The following is a 17,674-nucleotide window of genomic DNA, read 5'->3' on the forward strand; positions in this document are numbered from 1 at the left end:
GTACGGTCCCCTCTCTCTATTTTTGGCTCTCTCCTTCTCAGCTTCTCAACCCCTTTTCTCACTCTTTCATGCCTGAATCTTGCAGCAACAGTCTTCACTTTTAACTTGTTAGCTCTCTTCCTCTGCTGTTCTTTTCCATTGTAAGCTGTCTACCCTTTTCTCCAATCTATTAATACAGCTTACTTTTGTACAATTCTGTTAAGAAGTTAAATGGTTTTTGTGTGCTCCACACTGTACAAATGAAAAAGGTTCCTACTTTAAGGTTCCTGATTTAGCATCTCTCTATATTTTGTTTCTTTTTTATTTTTCCTGGCATGTTCTTTGCTTAAAAATTGAATCTTTGATAACTCCCTTCTGGATTCAGCTTTTCTTTTTGCACCCTCTGTCTTTCTCCAAGCAGGGTACTACCCAGAAAGCTGAAGGTATTAGTTGTTCACTTGAAGCAATATAAACCCCTTCAATTCTAATCATCCCCAAATACCTGCCATTTTTCTTTTTCTTGTGTATTTTGAAGTGGATTTGATCGGGAGGAAGATTGTGAGGTGGGGGTTTTTAATTCATTGCTTATTGGAAATTTGAGCTGTTAGGTTTGAAATTTGGTCATTTCTGTATTGTTCATTTGGTACCTACTCTATATACTTGTATATTAATCAATCTACTAATAGCTTCTTCTTCTTGTTGTCTATCTTTATCCGTTTTTTAATTTTTGGGATACTTTAGTTGATCAATCCATTTTGCCTCCCTTTTGGAACATCCCAATTCGAGAGACATGATTTTTGTGAATATGTATCCTCACCATTAGGCCTGTGTTTTGTGCTTTAAGTTTAGTATAAGAGAAAGCTGTGTTTCATTGAGGAGATGAAGCCGATGGTTTGATTCTTTACATTTGTTGGCTGTGATAAGATTGGAAAAGTTGGGCCTCTGTATTGGAGGATAATTATATATATATATATATATAACTTGTTTTTGAATTTTTGTAAAGAGCAATACCTGAATATGAGAAAAAATGCTAGTTCACATTCAGGGAGGATGTTTAGTGACAGGAGGTGGAAAATTCCATTCTTTGTGAGTTTGCTTGTGTCCGTTACCTTGTTCACGGTGACAATATTTGGCTTCTATTCGTCATCTTATGCTGTGGATCAGTTGCAAGTTGATATCATCTCATTTGCTAAAGAAGAGGATTCCAGTGATTTTTTCATAGAATATGATTTAAGAAGGTCACTTGGATCAAATGGGGATCACAACCTAGAGCCACCAAGATTTGCCTATCTTATATCAGGTACAAAGGGTGATAGTGAAAGGATGTTGAGGACATTGGATGCTGTCTATCATCCCCGAAATCAGTATATTCTGCATATGGATCTTGAAGCTCCACCTCGAGAGAGGTTGGATTTGACGATTTCAGTGAAGAATGATCCTACCTTCCAAGAAGTTGATAATGTCCGTGTTATGGCACAATCGAATTTGGTGACATATAAGGGACCTACAATGATTGCCTCTACCCTTCAGGCTATTGCAATTTTATTGAAGGAGAGTAAGAACTGGGACTGGTTTATAAATCTGAGTGCTTCAGATTATCCTCTAGTGACTCAAGATGGTTAGTACAGTACTTTCTCCGTCTATCAATTCTACTCGACATGTTCTATCTATATGTATATGTTAGTAGTTATTTACTTTTCATCTGTTAAGTTTGCGGAAGTGATTTTCTACCATACAGTTGGTAAAGCACTTTGGCTTGCTGCATCATGTCTTCGTCCACTTGGTTGTTGGATTAACATACATGTTCATTATTTGTAAATTAGATAGGTACGTGCTAAGCTCTATCTGTATGCGTGATAGCATTCTTCCATGAAGCTTCTTTTGTTGGCATTGGCTTTGTATTTACTAGAATTTAGAGCACTGTATAGGCTTTCCAGTTTTAAGTTGTCAAGAAATGATCACAGCGGCCGTAAAGTCTTTCTAAAAGTCAGTAATCATTTCACTTGTTAAACTTTATTAGATCCTAAGACCAAGAACACCAGCTTGGTGTTACAATCTGGCTATATCTACTGAATAAACTCATGTGAGGTCTAGCCTTCATTTTGTCTTCCAATCCCTGTTAATTATGCTACATTACCATTCATCACAGTAGTAGAAGGTGTGGCAGACAAGCAGTGATGTAGATATACATCTACTCCCCAGTTCTCAATCTTCTAATTGTTTTTGTCCTCATAGTATTCAGGTTTGAGATGCTACCTCTTTGATATATTCTTGGAATGTCATGATGCATGTACAATGTGGTACCTGTGATACCTCAGTTTCTCATTTTAGTAGTTTTGACAATCTTCATCATGACTGCTGACTCATTCCGTACCATAAAGCATAGATTTCTGGTGTACATGTGTTACATGTGTTAGAGGTGATGCAACAAGATACATGTGTTACAGGAATACATGTAGAAATCTAAGCCTTAAAGTCCAGGCTGTTGAATGCGACCAGACTTTCTGATTATATCCTGCAGGAGACATTGAAAGAAAAATGTAAATAGTAAGGAGCAGAGACTGAATAACTTGATCTCTTTGTCATTAGATTATGATTCCATAGTATTGAAACAAAGGTGATGCTTGTTTAAAAGTCATCTGGAAAGAGCATAATTAAGTTCAGTTTAACTCCCTTTGCCCGGAAACGAGTATCTCTTTGATGCCAATGCTTCAGCTCACCCATTTTTAGTGACTGAAATTATTATACAGTGATGTCTTGCATCTTTTCTCCCTAACTCTTCAATGCTTTGGAGGAAGATTAGGGCAATCCATAGTCATGTTGTCCTTTGTGATTCTTGCTAAATTTTCTGCCTCAATGCTGTCTTTTGTATGTGCTTCTTTAGAAAAGAGGCCCAAGTCTTGCTCGATACTGACATGCTCAGTATGAGGTTTCTGTATCCTCAGGCTGGTGCCCTAGAACTACCTGCATGCTGTATCTATTCAGAAGCTATATTCTCATCTATTTTGTCCCATCTATTTTGATGGCCTTCTTATGAGTATTTACACCAGTAGGTAAATATTTACTAGCATCATCATCTTCTGTGATGTTTTTCTGAACAGTTTTTACAGTTGGAAGATAGGGCAAAAAAAAGAGGTTCAATGAAAAATTCTTGATTTATTTAAGGAGGTTTTTTTTTTTGGGGGGGGGGGGGTGGAGGAAAGCGAGTAATTGGGTCTTTGCATAATTTTTGTAGCTTTTTGCCATGTGATGACTTATTTAGGCTCTGATTTTGCAGATATGCTTCATGTGTTCTCTAATTTGTCCCGAAATCTCAATTTCATTGAACATACACAGCTTCGTGGCTGGAAATTGTGAGTAAACAAATATTCTTAATTTCTAGCAAAGGCCTTCTTTCAACTTGAGTATGAAAGCATTTACACCTAATGTTGATTGCAACTGATATTTGCAGGAACCAAAGAGCAAAACCTATCATCATTGATCCAGGTCTTTACTTATCAAAGAAATCTGACATTGCTACAACAACTCAACGTCGATCACTACCAACATCTTTTAAGCTGTTTACTGGTGAGTCAAAGCATCGTTCAGTTCCTGTTCCTGGTGTTGTCTTTTTTGTCATTAATACACCATTTTTTCTTTAGACATTCCATTTATTTTTTAAGTTGAGCAGCCTAACCCTAAATATGATGAACATGAAAATGTTGAATCTTTTGTGACTTGAGTCAGGTATTCAAAAATTGCAGAATGAGTACTGCATTGTGGTAAAATATGGTGTATACCCTTCATTACATAAGATGAGAATGCATCTAGAATCTGGCATCTTTGTCTCAATTTATGGGTCCCTATTGTGTGATTACTACTGGATACCTAATGACCACCTTAAAAAAAAAAAACTAATGACCTCAAAAGCAAGCCATGAATTTGTTAATCCTACGCTTGGTCAGCAAATTTTCAACCGTGTCTTGCTTCTTATACAGGTTCAGCATGGGTGATATTAACCAGGTCATTTGTAGAATACTGCATCTGGGGTTGGGATAATTTTCCCCGGACCATCCTCATGTACTACGCCAATTTCGTCTCATCTCCAGAAGGCTATTTCCATACAGTTATTTGCAATACTGAAGAGTTTCGCAGCACTGCAATCGGCCACGATCTCCATTACATTGCCTGGGACACCCCTCCCAAGCAGCACCCTAAATCATTGACCATTAAGGATTTCAGACAAATGGTAAACAGCAGTGCACCATTCGCCAGAAAGTTCCACAAAGACGATCCAGTTCTAGACAAAATTGATAAAGAGCTGCTTGGCCGTAAGAATCGTTTCGCACCCGGCGCATGGTGCATTGGAAGCTCAGAAGGTGAGGCTGATCCATGCACATTCAGGGGTGATAATTCGGTGTTTAGGCCCGGACCTGGTGCCAAGAGGTTGGAGGAACTAATGAAAAATATCTCATCCGAAGATTTTCGAAGCAAACAGTGTCAATCTCAGAGCTGAGAGTGCAAAATGGTGTTATCTGTTTCTGTATTCGACGCAAAGATAATTGAATAGGTCAGAAACCAGCTGCCAGAAGATAGTGGCTGCTGTGCGAGAAGCTGTTTGCAATTTTTGGAGCAAGTGGTATTCTCTCAAAGATGAGAGTTAGTGTAACCCAAGTGTAAATTGGCGCAATGAACATCTTTAGATTGTCAAGGCAAAAAATTTTGGGTCTCTCTCTCTCTCTCTCTTGCATAATGCATGGTCAGTTCTGCAAGGAAATATGCTTTTTTCTCATCAATCAAGAAACTGGATCTCCTTTCTCTAGCCCGAAGAAAGAATCAAATTAAGAAGTTGGAGGTTCTATGGACAAGTTTCATCAATATCCGCCTGTATCAACTTCAATTGGCTGAAGCATAATAGAATAATAAACTTGATCACTAATTTTGGGACAAATGGTAGTAAAATTTTGTTTTAAAAAAATGAAAAACAATTAGTAATGAAGAGTTTCATAGTCAAATTGTGGTGGAAGGATGGCCGGCTAAAGATTTACCACTGTAGTTTATATCATGTCAAGCTTACAAAATATTTGAGGTCCTGTGTAGTTTGGAAGGAAGCTAATGAATATGACAAATCATAAATCGTGGCCGGTGGGAAATAAGGTTTGAATTCTGGACTTCCTACCCACAACCAAAAATTAAAGTTTTGCTGGTGATCAAGGGACCAAATGAATATTGACAACCATCAAGACATCATGCACGATGGTCTTTGTTGGTGGTAGTATTAGGACACAATCCCGCACAGGGCGCTAGAATGGGGCACCAAATGAGTTTGTTTGTTTCTTTTTCTTTTTTTTTTCTTTTAAACACTGTGTAATATGGTTTGGTAAAAATGTGTATTGTAACAATTAATTCATTAAGGCTTGTGAGATAAAGTGAAAATTGAAGAATAACAATTTGGAATCGTATTTGGTAAAATCAAAATATGAAAATTGTGCCAGAAATGGAAGCATGAGCAATCAAAGAGTTCGAGAATCATTTGTATCACGTGGAGTGATAATAAATGAAGGGATGAAACAATGTAAAATTTCTTCATGAACGTTGCTTATTATAGTTGATCAATTAAACATGGAAAAACGTAATGCTTTTTTTTTAAAAAAAATATTATTTAGTAATTATAATTGTTGAAATATGAATCACTTGTTTTGATTTATCTACTTAATAAGTAGCATATTATTCGTATTTACTATATAATTGGAAGCAGTGGCGGAGCTAGGAATTGCAATTAGGGGGGGCGAGTCTCTGTTATTTGGACCAAGTCCAAATAACTTTCAAATATTATTGTTTGGGTCCTTGAGAGGGGGCAAAGTGAAAATTTTTATCAATATTTTGGGGGGTGGCAAAACAATATAATAAAATTTTTTTACTTAGAAATTTTTTTTATAACAATTGGAGGGGGGGCAAAGTGAAATTTTTTATCAATATTTGGGGGGGCAAAACAATATAATAAAAATTTTTTTACTTAGAAATTTTTTTTTTAACAATTGGAGGGGGGGCGATTGCCCCCCCTGGCCCCCCCCTTCCCTCCGCCCCTGATTGGAAGCCATACATACAAAATAGGAAAACATAAAGCTGTTTTAATTCTAGAAAAGGATAAATTTGGAAATATAAAAGTTGAGCCGGTGCTTTCTGAGCCCATTAGTACCTAATGGGCCATTAAATTATTTTCGGCCTTAATTGATCCTAATTACAAACTAGTTACACGTTCTACAGGTCTGTCGATCTCTAGGCACTTTGGCTCTGCATTTCCCCACAAAACAAAAGTTCACAAAATTTTTCAAAAAATACGTCAATAAAATTTAAAAATTTAAAAATACTCCAGAATATATTTCCAAAAACACTTAATCCAAACGGACAATCAATAATATAAAGCATTTCACATATATCGTTACAATAAAATTTTTGAAAAAAACTCCAAAACACCTAATCCATACGGATATTGAGACAGTTGTTGTTGTAACTCTTTTTTTTTTCTTTTTTTTTAAAGATGAGATTCATTCCATTCCAAAACTAGAACATGTCACCGACGCATCGGATCCCAGGTATTTGATCATTTGATGAGCTAGTGTCAAAAGATAAAATTGTAAATCAATTTTAGGGTCAGAATTATCAATTTATTATTGAATTTCTTCCGTTTGGATTAGCTATTTTTTGGGATATTTTTGAAAAATTTTACTGTAGCAAAGTTTTTACAGTATATTTTGGAATATTTAACAGTAGTAGAGTTTTTAGAATATATTTTGGGATATTTTTTAAATATTAAAAAAATTAAAACTACTTTTTAGAGTACTTTTAAAAATTTTTATAGTATTTGAAAAACTAATTTTAGAAAAACTCAAGGATCCAAGCAGATGCATTTTAGACAATTATCATTGGCTCATTCCACCATGTACTAATGCGTTCAATTGGATAAAACTTAAAAGACACAATTAGTTAGGAAGTAGGACGTACGCTACTACAATCCTATTAATGAGAGGGCCTCTAAAACAAAGTGAAGAAAATAAAGGAGGAATATTTGCTTTTATAATGCGAATAGCCTATCATGAATTTTTTTTTTGGTTGAATTCTAGTAGTATAGAATACAGATCAAATTCTTTTTATAATGCGGATTAAAAATATTTTGATGTAGACTGATCCAAAATCCAATGAGTTAAATCTACTTTATATTTTTAATGCAGAGTGATCCAAAATCCAACGAGTTAAATCTATTTTTCCACTCTATAATAGTGTGAACTGTGGGGTGATGAATTTGTTGGTTGTGCCTGGTGGGTAGACTTGGACTCTGGAGTCAGCCACCGCGTGAAGACTCCTTCACATTGTGCGATGTACGTAATTGCCTTGACCAATTATAGATGCTTCTGATACATATTTCCACACATTGCAACTTAAGGGTCTTTACTCTGCCACTAATTGGGTATGGAGTAATGAATTTCTTGGTTATGCTGTGACGGGTAGACTTGGACTTTGGAGTCAGCGACCCCATGAAGATTCCACTATTTTGTATAGCCACAACCAATTATGGATGCTCCAACTATTTGAAGATTCCACTATTTGTCTTAGTTTCTTACTCTGCCACTGATTGGCTTCAACTCCATCTCAAGACTTCTTACTTTCTTACTCTGACATTGATTGGTTTCAGCTCCAGCTCAAACTTGTTTTGAACGTTGTAGAATTTGCCACTACTTCTGGTACATAATTTTGTTGATAATTTTTTTTCCATTCAGTTATATATGTTATTTTGTTCATAAATTTCTGCTACTGCTACTATCTTGCTTCTCTATTATTTGGATTCCTTTGTTTGAATAATTCGATGTAAGTTTTTGGTATCCTTGAGCAGTTGGGTATGTAAATTCTTGAGGATAAAGGAAAAAAAATCAATCACTTCCAAAAAAAGGTATACAAGTATCTTTATGATGATAAACATGAGATGGATATGATCGTTGCCTTCTGCTTTCTGCCATAGTTGTTGGATGTTCAACTTTTAAGTGTTGCTTATATGATATGCTTGTATGATGAATCACTGATTATGAGTTAAAATAAAATATGGGAGAAGAAAGATGACTATTTGTTATTGTTGAAATCTTGCAAATATATGGCAAATTTTTTCTTGGTTTCTGCAATCCAAGATATTGATGATTAAACTTCTCTTACCTCTTTTCTAGAAAAAATAAATTAAAAAATGCAAACCTAGGTTTTGGTCTTGATACATTCTAAAAGAAATTTAAATAATTCGAACCTAGATTTTAGTCTTGATGCATTATAATGTATGTTCAGTGAAACTTCTTTAGATTAATACTTAATAAATTAATAATCTGTATTAATTAATAATTTATTTTGGTCTCGACTTGGGTTAATGAGCTAAATTAATAATTTCAATAAAATAATGAGATAATAGTTTTATTTTTTTTTAAAACCTTACCTAACGCTTTTGTCTCATTTATATTGTAAATTAATAATTCACTAAAATTACATATATTGTACTCACATAATACTCTATGCATTTGATCAATTATTTATGAACATCTTTTCAAATGGGAAGCCATAGTTTAACAATGATATATATAAGAAGATTTTGTATTTGTTATTTATATACATAATATTACTAATTTGATTCATTGTATGCATTTAATAAAATGGAACACACATCTATCATTTAGTATTCTTAAATCCTTTTGACCTATTGGTAATAAAAAAATGATATCAGTTACGTACATTAATAGACATAAATTATACTTGTAAATCAAGTAGATATAGATTGATTTATATTCTATAGAATATTAGTCTCCTTTTATTTATAGAATAATTTATATTTTTATAAAATAAAATAAAACTTTTGTTGATTAAATTAGTGTTTCTTTGAATTGTAAGTACACTCAATAAATCAATAATTTATTAATTTATTGATTAATTAATACCTCTTTCAATTAATAGAATTTGTATGGTTCAGGGTTATTAATTAATAGATTTTTTACTCTTGTTACAAAGAATTAATTTTGATAATCCATGTTTTGTATTGGCTTGCAGATCCTGCTTATTGATTGATCTGTCTAATAGAAATGTAAGAAAGGAGATACAATTGGTATATTATTCGAGAGGACCCAATTTGTCATCCTCTAACTTTTAGGAAAACTTGTTATATTATTGTCTTCTAACTAAATTTGTTAAAACTGCTGAACATAGTTTATCACTGTCAGATAATAGAAAGCTCATCAGCATCTCTGTCTGTTTTCGCATTGGCCATAATGCTGTTCTGTAGTAAAATACCTTGAATACCATATGATTGACATTCTCGGATTTGTTTTCTTAATCAGCATTATTTGGCATGGAATACATCAGTCCACTTGCAAGCTTGGTGCAGTGTTTTTGTAGACAAGAGTGCTTACGCAAGTCGGTTTCCAAGCAATGTAGTTACTTTGATAAACCACAAACAATTCTAGGAAGGTTGAATGAGCAAATGAGAGTTCTTAATGCCCGAGAAACAGATATAAGGCAAATGTTAACTATAGAAAGGGTTCGGAATGGCATGGAGCCTAAAGCTGAAGTTAAGTTATGGCTGGAAAATGTTGATCAGATCAAGGACTCTGTCAATAAGGTGAAGGAGGATAGTGCAGATGATAGAAGGTGTTTGATTGGGTGTTTCCCAAACTATTATTTTCGGCTGAAGCTGGGGAATATGGTTGAGGAGCAGATCCATAAGGTGAATGAGCTTCTTGAGCAGGGAAAGTTTTCAGAAGGTGCAGTGGTTGGTATGTTGCCTGAACGTGGGAAGACACTTCCTGCAACTATGCTTATGGGAGAAACTGCAAAAAGAAGTTCAAGGAGGATTTGGCATTACCTGATGGACGAGACTATTCGAACAATTGGCATATTTGGGATGGGTGGAGTGGGTAAAACAACAATCATGATAGAAATTAATAATCGACTGGTGAGAGAAGATGTACGTTTTGATACCGTCATTTGGGTCACAGCATCAAGGGAGTCAAACCTCCCAAAACTACAAAATGATATTGCCAAATCAATTGGTTTATGCTTTGATAGCGATGATGATGGGATGACCAGAGCATCAAAACTATGGAATGCCTTGAGGGGACCGAAAAAGTTTCTTCTTATTATAGATGATTTGTGGGAAGCATTTCCGCTTCAAGAGGTTGGAATTCCTAGTCAAGAATTCTCAAACTCTTTTAAGTTGGTGATTACCACTCGATCATTGAGTGTTTGCCGTGGCATGGAGACGATGAGAGAGGTCGAAGTTGAATTGCTTTCTAGTGAAGAAGCATGGAATTTATTCAAACACAAGGTTGGTGAAGAAGTTGTTTCATCCTTGAGCATCGAAGCTGTTGCCAAGGAAATTGCCAAAGAATGTGGCGGTCTGCCACTAGCAATTGCTACAGTAGGACGGGCTTTGAGAAAAGAATATAATGTGAGACAGTGGCGGATTGCTTTAAGAGAGTTGCAAAACTCCACCATAAGAATAGATGGAATGGAGAACCAGGTATTGTCACGTCTGAGATTTAGCTATGAGAGATTGAAGGATGATACTACCCGATCCTGTTTTCTTTTCTGTGCTGTATACCCAAAGGATCATCATGTCAATGTAGAAGAGCTCATAAGATATTGGATATATGAAGGTCTACTGGGTAATTTAGGGGACATGGAAACCAAGATGCAACAGGGATATATCCTAGTAGATGAGCTGAAAAATGCTTGCATGTTGGAAAGTATCTACCAACATGGTAGTATAGACGAGCATGTGAAGATGCATGACCTAATTAGGGATATGGCAATTGCTCTCACAGGTGGTAACCAAATCTTTATGGTTCGAGCTGGACAGAGCATACACAAGCCCCCTCTTCATGAAGAATGGCATCCAGATCTTGAAAGAGTCTCACTGATGAGAAATGATTTGAGCTCTTTGGATTGTGAACCTAGATGTCCAAAGCTAAGTACATTACTCTTGCAGTATAATTCACTATCCAAAGGCATTAATCCTTCTTTCTTTAACCATATGCAGAACCTGCAAGTTCTAGATTTATCTTATACAGGCATACTTAGGTTGCCAGATTCATTTTCTAATTTGGAAAACCTTCGTGCACTACTCCTCTGTAGCTGTTGGAATTTGCATTATGTACCAACGCTATCAAAACTTAAGGAGTTGAGGGTTTTGGACCTTTCTTATTCATCCATTGAGCACATGCCCCATGGGATGGAAATGTTAACTAACCTTAGATGCCTTGACCTCTCCCAGTGTAGAGCCAATGACTTTCAAAGTAGTTTTCTGTCAAATTACAGAATGCTGGAGAATCTACTGCTAATTGGTTTGTGGCAGTCACTTGAACTTGGTAAGGTATTTGTGGATCAGTTAACAAGCTGCATTAACCTGTCACTGTTTGAAGCTAACTTCAGAACTGTTGAGGACTTCAATTACTATACTATGTCAGGACACTGGAGTCAAGTTGAGAGTTTCAAATTTTGTATTGGCTATCCGGAATCCTCAATGCGTTTCGGTAGAAATAGTGTAGCATTAATTGGAGCCCATATGTTTCACAGAGAAATACTTGCTTTGTTGCCTGGTAGGATTCATGAGTTGGTTCTCTTGGCTTGTTCAGGCATCAATCACTTGCCAACATCCATCAGCTTTGCTTCTTCACAGCTACAAATATGTAAACTTCAACACTGTGATGATATGGAATGGATAATAACTTCAGGATGGAGCACCTTTCCTACCCTAGAGTCGTTAGAGATCGAGGGTTTGGGCAAGTTACATACTTTTTGCATGGGAATTCCACAGGAAGGAACTCTTGCAAATCTGAAGGTGTTGCATGTCAGCCAATGTAATGATTTGAAGACCGTCTTGTCATTTGAGCTGGTGCAGAACCTAAAAAGCCTCGAAGAAATTGTTATTGAAAACTGTGAAAGGATTGAGGAGATAATTGGTGATGAAAGAGGGGGAGAAGACGTGACTCAAGTGGACAATGCTGAAATAATACTTCCACGATTACAGAAATTAAAGTTAAGTTCTTTGCCAAGGCTGACAAGCATCTGCTGGAATAGGGTAATGATATGTGATTCATTATCCATCATTGAAGTTCATAAATGTCCTGAACTTACTGCACTTCCCTTCTTCGTGGAAATTAGGCAGCCCCTGAAACAGTCTCTGAAGCAAATAAAAGGAAGCAGAAGATGGCGTGAGGATTTAACGAAGTCTCATCCAGATTGCATTGGACTCCTGTACTCAATTTTCAAAGTAACTCAGAGTTCTGCAGCATATGACATCTTTGAACCTCAGAATTCTGCAGCAAACAAGATCTTTGAAGAAGACGATGGCAGGAATATTGGTGAATCTGCAAGTTCATCATTTGGGCCAAGATAGCATTCTACAATTCATATCCCATACTTCTATAACCATCTGATCTTCCATGATCCATCCCTTCGAGTTCTTTGAAGTAATAAAGATACTAGCTTATTGTTGTCTCGTCTTCGGTTAGCCTGCATACAGTTGTTAATGTTGCCTCCCTTTGTTCATTTTTTCAATAAAAGTTCTGTAACAAAAGAAGACAAATTTGGACATGCAATTTTGTGCTCGAACACCAGAATGTAGTAAGTTCCATGTTGTTCACTATCTGCTGGATAAGGAAAAAGATTCTAAACCTGTTATCTGCTCATAAGAATAACAGGTCATGGCAAATAAACTCTCATTGTATTATAATAGCAGAACAGCACATAAATATCCAAGTTTCTTCGTATAATTAATCCAATTCAAGAATCCCGGAAATCTTTTTCACTTCAGGGCACTGCAATAGATTGTAGCTACTTCTTGGTGGTTTTCCATCATTCCCTTTGTATACTAAAGATACTTAAAACTTTGAGAGCTGCTTATATCATATTTGGTTCATAAAATTTCCCCTGGGATGTTGACAAAATATTTGGAATGCAGGAATGAGATAGATAAATTGTACCATCACATATTTTTTGAAATTTAACTGGTTTTTTTGTTGAGTCGTAAGAAATACAGCTCCATCAGTTAAGACTAGTAGTTTTGTTTTATTATGTGTTGCCTGTATCATTTGATCCAGTAGATTGGTGCAAATTTTGCTGAAATTCTTGAACACAAATAGACAGCTGATTAATGAAAGGAAAGTTGTCATGATGTGGTCCTAATTATTAAAATCAAAGCTTTAGTATTAAAACAGAAAAATGAAATGAAGATTAGGGCTATAGACACACAAATTGCCATAAGATATGCCTTGAGAGTTTCCTTCGTTCATTCATATACTACCAAATCCCATCACTAAATTTGGTATGAATATCCATCATTTCTAATTTCTAGAATCCCACAAAAAATGGTCTTTCCATGAATATAAACAACAACTATCACTACCTTTTCTCATGGATCCAAATTTCCCTAAATTTTCAGTTATTTTCATGCATGACAAAGTTATTTGATCATTTAGCACTAAGGTGTCCAGAAAGCGTCCCCTTCAATCCCACATTGGAAATTTGAAATGTTGCAGATCATATCATAAGCTGTAGAAAGAACGCTCTCGTTCGCCGGGCTGAGTAACGCAAGCCTGTAACCCAAGTGGGGGCATTTGGAGTGTTCGAACATGGATTCCGTTCAGCTGGTAGGGTTTGGGGTGGCTAAATGCTGGCCCGCCCGTTCCAAGCGGAGAGGTGGGCTACGTAACTTGGACGAAGGCCTGGGTCATGTGGTCCTTAGAGAGGTGGGTAATGCGTCAGGCTGGCTTCACAGAGCAGCGACGACCACCCGCTCTCTGCAGTGGAAGGATAACGGGCTGCTGCTCCCTGAGCCCAGCATTACCAGATGGATGGTTTCTAACTGAACGAACACTCCTTTTGCAATTTTTTCTTTAAATTTGAGAAAGGGTTGAAAAATCTGGATTAAAGTTTTGCTATTTAATTAAAAAATCTAAAATAATGTGCCATTTCTAAAGAGGCATTATAGCTATATACAATCCGGAAATTTATCAGATTTGGGTGTTATAAAGATGATCTTTAAGATTTTGAAATTATTCAGTTAATTAAAGAAAAAAATCCTTGTCTGGCAAAAGAACCAAAAAAAAAAAAAAATCTGCCATGTGACATTTTATGGTTGTCATTATATTTCCTCTTCATGGACTTTTTCCGAAAGTTTGAATAGTAAAGATTTATAAGCTGAGATTTTTTAGTTCCTGGTACTTTTAACACTAACAAAAATTTGCTTCTTGTTATTCAATAAATCATGTAGGTTTCAACCAATAAGTGTGCATTATTACTCCTACTTTAGATTATACTTAGTATGAAAATCATGATCTCTAACAATCTTTGCTTATTTTTCTTTTGCAATTAATCATCTCTAATTAAGCCAAATAGCCAACGTTGATAACCAAAAATTTTCAGTGGAGATAGGGAGCCCCTGCTTGACCCTCTAATTGAAATAAAAGGAAGCAGAAATTGGTGGAAAGAACTAAAGAATTCAGCTCTAACAGAGAAGCATGTACTACTTATTTTATCATGGCTTGGATAGAATTACCACAATGATCATTCATCTACATTTTGTAGAACTTCAATGTACGTTTCAAGAGGGTCAGGTCATCAACAATCATGCACCAGAAGGAGCCTCAAGTGATCAATCTGAATCAGCATTTATCAATTTTCTGTATCTCTCAGTAATCATCTGTGGAGGGATATCCGTGAAGTATCCCTGCTCTACATCTAGGCGTTCTTGTGCTGCTAGCTTCTCAACATGGTTTTGGACTCGGTCTGCACCAATCTGGTTTGGCTCCGGTAGCATGCATGCTATCTCAGTTGAGTCCTCACCATGAACCAGGCCTAAAGTTTGCACAGTAGGCAACCCCCCTCCTCGAGCACTGACCATCAGTGCGATCCGTCGAGCTGCTGATACATCTGTGGACATGACTGGTATGTTGTACATGGCAATCCATGGCCGTGCACCTATCATGCTAATGCCCCTCGCACTGGTGACCACTTCTGGACCTTCATTCGGCTTTTCTGGAAGGACTTGTGGCTGTGTCCAGCCAACCCAGTGGTGGCCGTTATTTGGACGAAAGTAGCCCAGCTCTCGCCTTATGGTGTCCAAAGCCTTTCCTGTTGGATTTGCTGCCCCATATAGATATACCGGTACTGAAGCCAAGGAACATCAGAAATCAGAACAACATCTCCCATTAACCTTAGAATCATGTAGCCAAGAAAATGCTGATGACTGAATTCTCTGTGTGACTCTATTTCTTCCTATTTAATTACTGAATTGATTACCCCTAAATCTATATCTTAAAAAGATTTTGTGGACTTTTGCCTCCATGATTCTCTATATAAATTGTTGGCACAGAATTATAGAGACCAAGGTAAGTATATACATGTGACTCTGAATATGGTAGTCAAGTCAGGGGGAATGGACCCAGAACAGTATAAATTGTTTCAGCGTCTCCAAGATATGGAAGCAACATTAGAAAGTTTCACGCTTCCAAAATATTTAGGCAATTATGTTAACTGGATCAGCTCTTTAAGTAGAGAAATACCAAGTACATGATCATGCAAATTTTAATACTCTCCATCTGACTGTAGATTGATTGCCCTTACTTTATAGTGTCATTGAACCAGTAGTTAATTAGTAGTTACCTTGAAATCGATTTCCAATTTCAGCTGCAACTTTTTGAGCCAGCCAAGCTGCCTCATCCAGTGAAGCTCGAGCTAATGGGTGGCAGAGAATGTCATCCATGACGCCAAGACGAGGATGTGTCCCTAAGTGCTGCTCAAGGTTTATGGCTTCATAAGCAGCTTCAGCCATGGCTACTACACTCTGCTGCAAGGGGCTGTAAATTGGACAGCCAGTGCTATCATGGACAACATATGAGACAAGTGTGTAGCAGACTCTATTGTAATCACGATCCTCAAATTTGTTGACGATAACAGTTTCTGGATCACGTTTAGCTGCACGTTCGATGGAATCAAGAGCTTCGGCATTTCGTGCTTCAGATATATAAAGTTTACAGCAGAGCAGCATGGAGTGCATCACTGTTTTCTTCTTATCCTTTTGCAGATTGTCAAGAATTAAAATAATCATTCAAGGTTTAGAAGGCAAATGACATACAGGTAATCCTTTTAGACTGCATTGTCAAACTCGTCGAATTAGATGTTGTGTCTAAGAGAGCTGAAGATCCATATATGTTATGAGGTCTACTAGATTATTACAAACATCCACACTAAATAGTTCACCAGTGACAATTTGTATGAATGGTTTTTGCATTGATTAAGGTATCAGATTGTGATAGCGGATCCATTCCCTGGTTAGATCATGAGTCAGCTTAACACCTTTATTCATCAGTGCACATCTTTGTTAATATTCAAGTGCTAAGCTAAAGAGAATTGATCAATTTCTAGTTGCAAAAGGTTGGTGTGTCACCAGTTCATCATCATATTTGTACAACAATCTGCTTGTATGATCTTTATATGAGGGCAAATTCATAATCCAAAGGCTTTCCATTTTCAGTTGAAACAGTGTTCACAAGAATATTGAATAGGGCAATTGAAATGTGATGAAAGTTGAGTTTAGCTGAAATACAAAGCTCTACATTGTCAACAGAAATTTCATGTTGCCATCTCTCTCCTGTATTCTTAGTATGTGAGTGGAGTTTTAAGAACACTCAAGTTGAAAAGAACACAAAAAATTAGTGACATATGACAGCTGAAGTAATCAAATTCAATTCACTAAAATGCTTTCAACTATGGAACCTCGACTGACTGAGAAAATTGTTCTTCCTCCCTAATAACATCATTCATTTCCGCCAAAAATGAAATTCTCCAAGAAAATCACGCAAAAATACAAGGAAAACCTAATTATAAAATGGCTTTAAGGCTCATTTCAATGTCTTTAAACCTTTTAGAAAAATAGATATGGTCCTTTTTTTGCCTGTTTACAAGATATATAAGCTTAGAAAAATAAAAAAGAGAGTGATCAATCCCTCACCTTGCTACTCTGGCTGGAAATGGAATCCATCTCTTGGGTTCTACAATCCAACCGACTGTCCACTGTCTATGGCTCTCTGCAGCCTTTGTCTTCAAATTAATGGATAGAAGAAAGAAATGCAGAGATATTTTACTTAAGCTAGTTTCCTAATCCTGACTTAACAGTCAAACTTAATACCACCACGGTTGAAGGCCAAATGTCCCACAATCACCATGTTTCATCCTCGTCTCAGATTGAGCCAGGCAGGAACTGGATTATATAGCTAGAACCAGGCATGAAGCACGCGGGTATTTTATCCAAAATGTCTTCATATTCGAGGAAGGGCAAGAAGCAACCATCATAGTTTTCTGTCATAAACCACCCAACCACCCACCTGGTCGGTGGGGTTCGGTTTTTTTCATTGTTCACACTTGTTTGGTTTGGTATTGGCATAATCTTTTGAGTTCTCGGTTTTACTTTTTACCCTGGTGGTGATTTGGTCAGGCAAAAATTTCTCCTGCTTTATACGTCCAAGCTGAATGATATCTTAGATATTGCATGATTAAACTTTTCTTGAAAGCAACCTGAGATAATCCTACACGACAGAAATGATCACATGGTAGCCAGTGGAGCACTATTAGTAATGTGATCGATCCCAAAAAGTTGTAACTTCACCAAAAATATGGTCCTTTTAAGCCT

At 36.5% G+C, this 17,674-nt stretch overlaps 3 protein-coding genes across 3 annotated transcripts; 2 read left to right on the forward strand and 1 right to left on the reverse strand.

The window, feature by feature from the left end:
• Positions 1-4,689, forward strand: LOC113783864 (beta-glucuronosyltransferase GlcAT14A). Its single transcript, XM_027330109.1, has 4 exons — positions 1-1,597; positions 3,257-3,332; positions 3,431-3,546; positions 3,957-4,689. The coding sequence occupies exons 1-4, from the start codon at positions 997-999 to the stop codon at positions 4,472-4,474; spliced, it is 1,311 nt and encodes a 436-aa protein (XP_027185910.1). The 5' UTR covers positions 1-996; the 3' UTR covers positions 4,475-4,689.
• Positions 4,690-7,641: 2,952 nt separating this feature from the next.
• LOC113782751 (disease resistance protein SUMM2-like) lies at positions 7,642-12,692 on the forward strand. The gene is made up of 2 exons (XM_027328663.1): positions 7,642-7,700; positions 9,324-12,692. The coding sequence occupies exon 2, from the start codon at positions 9,335-9,337 to the stop codon at positions 12,380-12,382; it is 3,048 nt and encodes a 1,015-aa protein (XP_027184464.1). The 5' UTR covers positions 7,642-7,700; positions 9,324-9,334; the 3' UTR covers positions 12,383-12,692.
• Positions 12,693-14,441: 1,749 nt separating this feature from the next.
• On the reverse strand, positions 14,442-17,384 carry LOC113783042 (formimidoyltransferase-cyclodeaminase-like). Its single transcript, XM_027329057.1, has 3 exons — positions 16,997-17,384; positions 15,649-16,060; positions 14,442-15,153 (listed from the first exon to the last, which is right to left on the reverse strand). The coding sequence occupies exons 1-3, from the start codon at positions 17,024-17,026 to the stop codon at positions 14,639-14,641; spliced, it is 957 nt and encodes a 318-aa protein (XP_027184858.1). The 5' UTR covers positions 17,027-17,384; the 3' UTR covers positions 14,442-14,638.
• Positions 17,385-17,674: the final 290 nt, after the last annotated feature.

The sequence above is a fragment of the Coffea eugenioides genome, chromosome 9, assembly GCF_003713205.1.
Source record: "Coffea eugenioides isolate CCC68of chromosome 9, Ceug_1.0, whole genome shotgun sequence".
NCBI classification, from domain to species: Eukaryota; Viridiplantae; Streptophyta; class Magnoliopsida; order Gentianales; family Rubiaceae; genus Coffea; species Coffea eugenioides.

What these genes read in the sequence shown, in the direction of transcription:
- LOC113782751 (XM_027328663.1), top strand. Translation starts at nt 9,335, where the DNA reads ATGGAATACATCAGTCCACTTGCAAGCTTGGTGCAGTGTTTTTGTAGA.
- LOC113783042 (XM_027329057.1), bottom strand. Translation starts at nt 17,026, where the DNA reads ATGGATTCCATTTCCAGCCAGAGTAGCAAG. An exon ending in TTTCCAGCCAGAGTAGCAAG is followed by an intron (nt 16,061 to 16,996) that starts GTGAGGGATTGA and finishes AATCTGCAAAAG; the next exon opens with GATAAGAAGAAAACAGTGAT. An exon ending in AATTGGAAATCGATTTCAAG is followed by an intron (nt 15,154 to 15,648) that starts GTAACTACTAAT and finishes CCTTGGCTTCAG; the next exon opens with TACCGGTATATCTATATGGG.
- LOC113783864 (XM_027330109.1), top strand. Translation starts at nt 997, where the DNA reads ATGAGAAAAAATGCTAGTTCACATTCAGGGAGGATGTTTAGTGACAGG. An exon ending in TCCTCTAGTGACTCAAGATG is followed by an intron (nt 1,598 to 3,256) that starts GTTAGTACAGTA and finishes CTGATTTTGCAG; the next exon opens with ATATGCTTCATGTGTTCTCT. An exon ending in CAGCTTCGTGGCTGGAAATT is followed by an intron (nt 3,333 to 3,430) that starts GTGAGTAAACAA and finishes TGATATTTGCAG; the next exon opens with GAACCAAAGAGCAAAACCTA.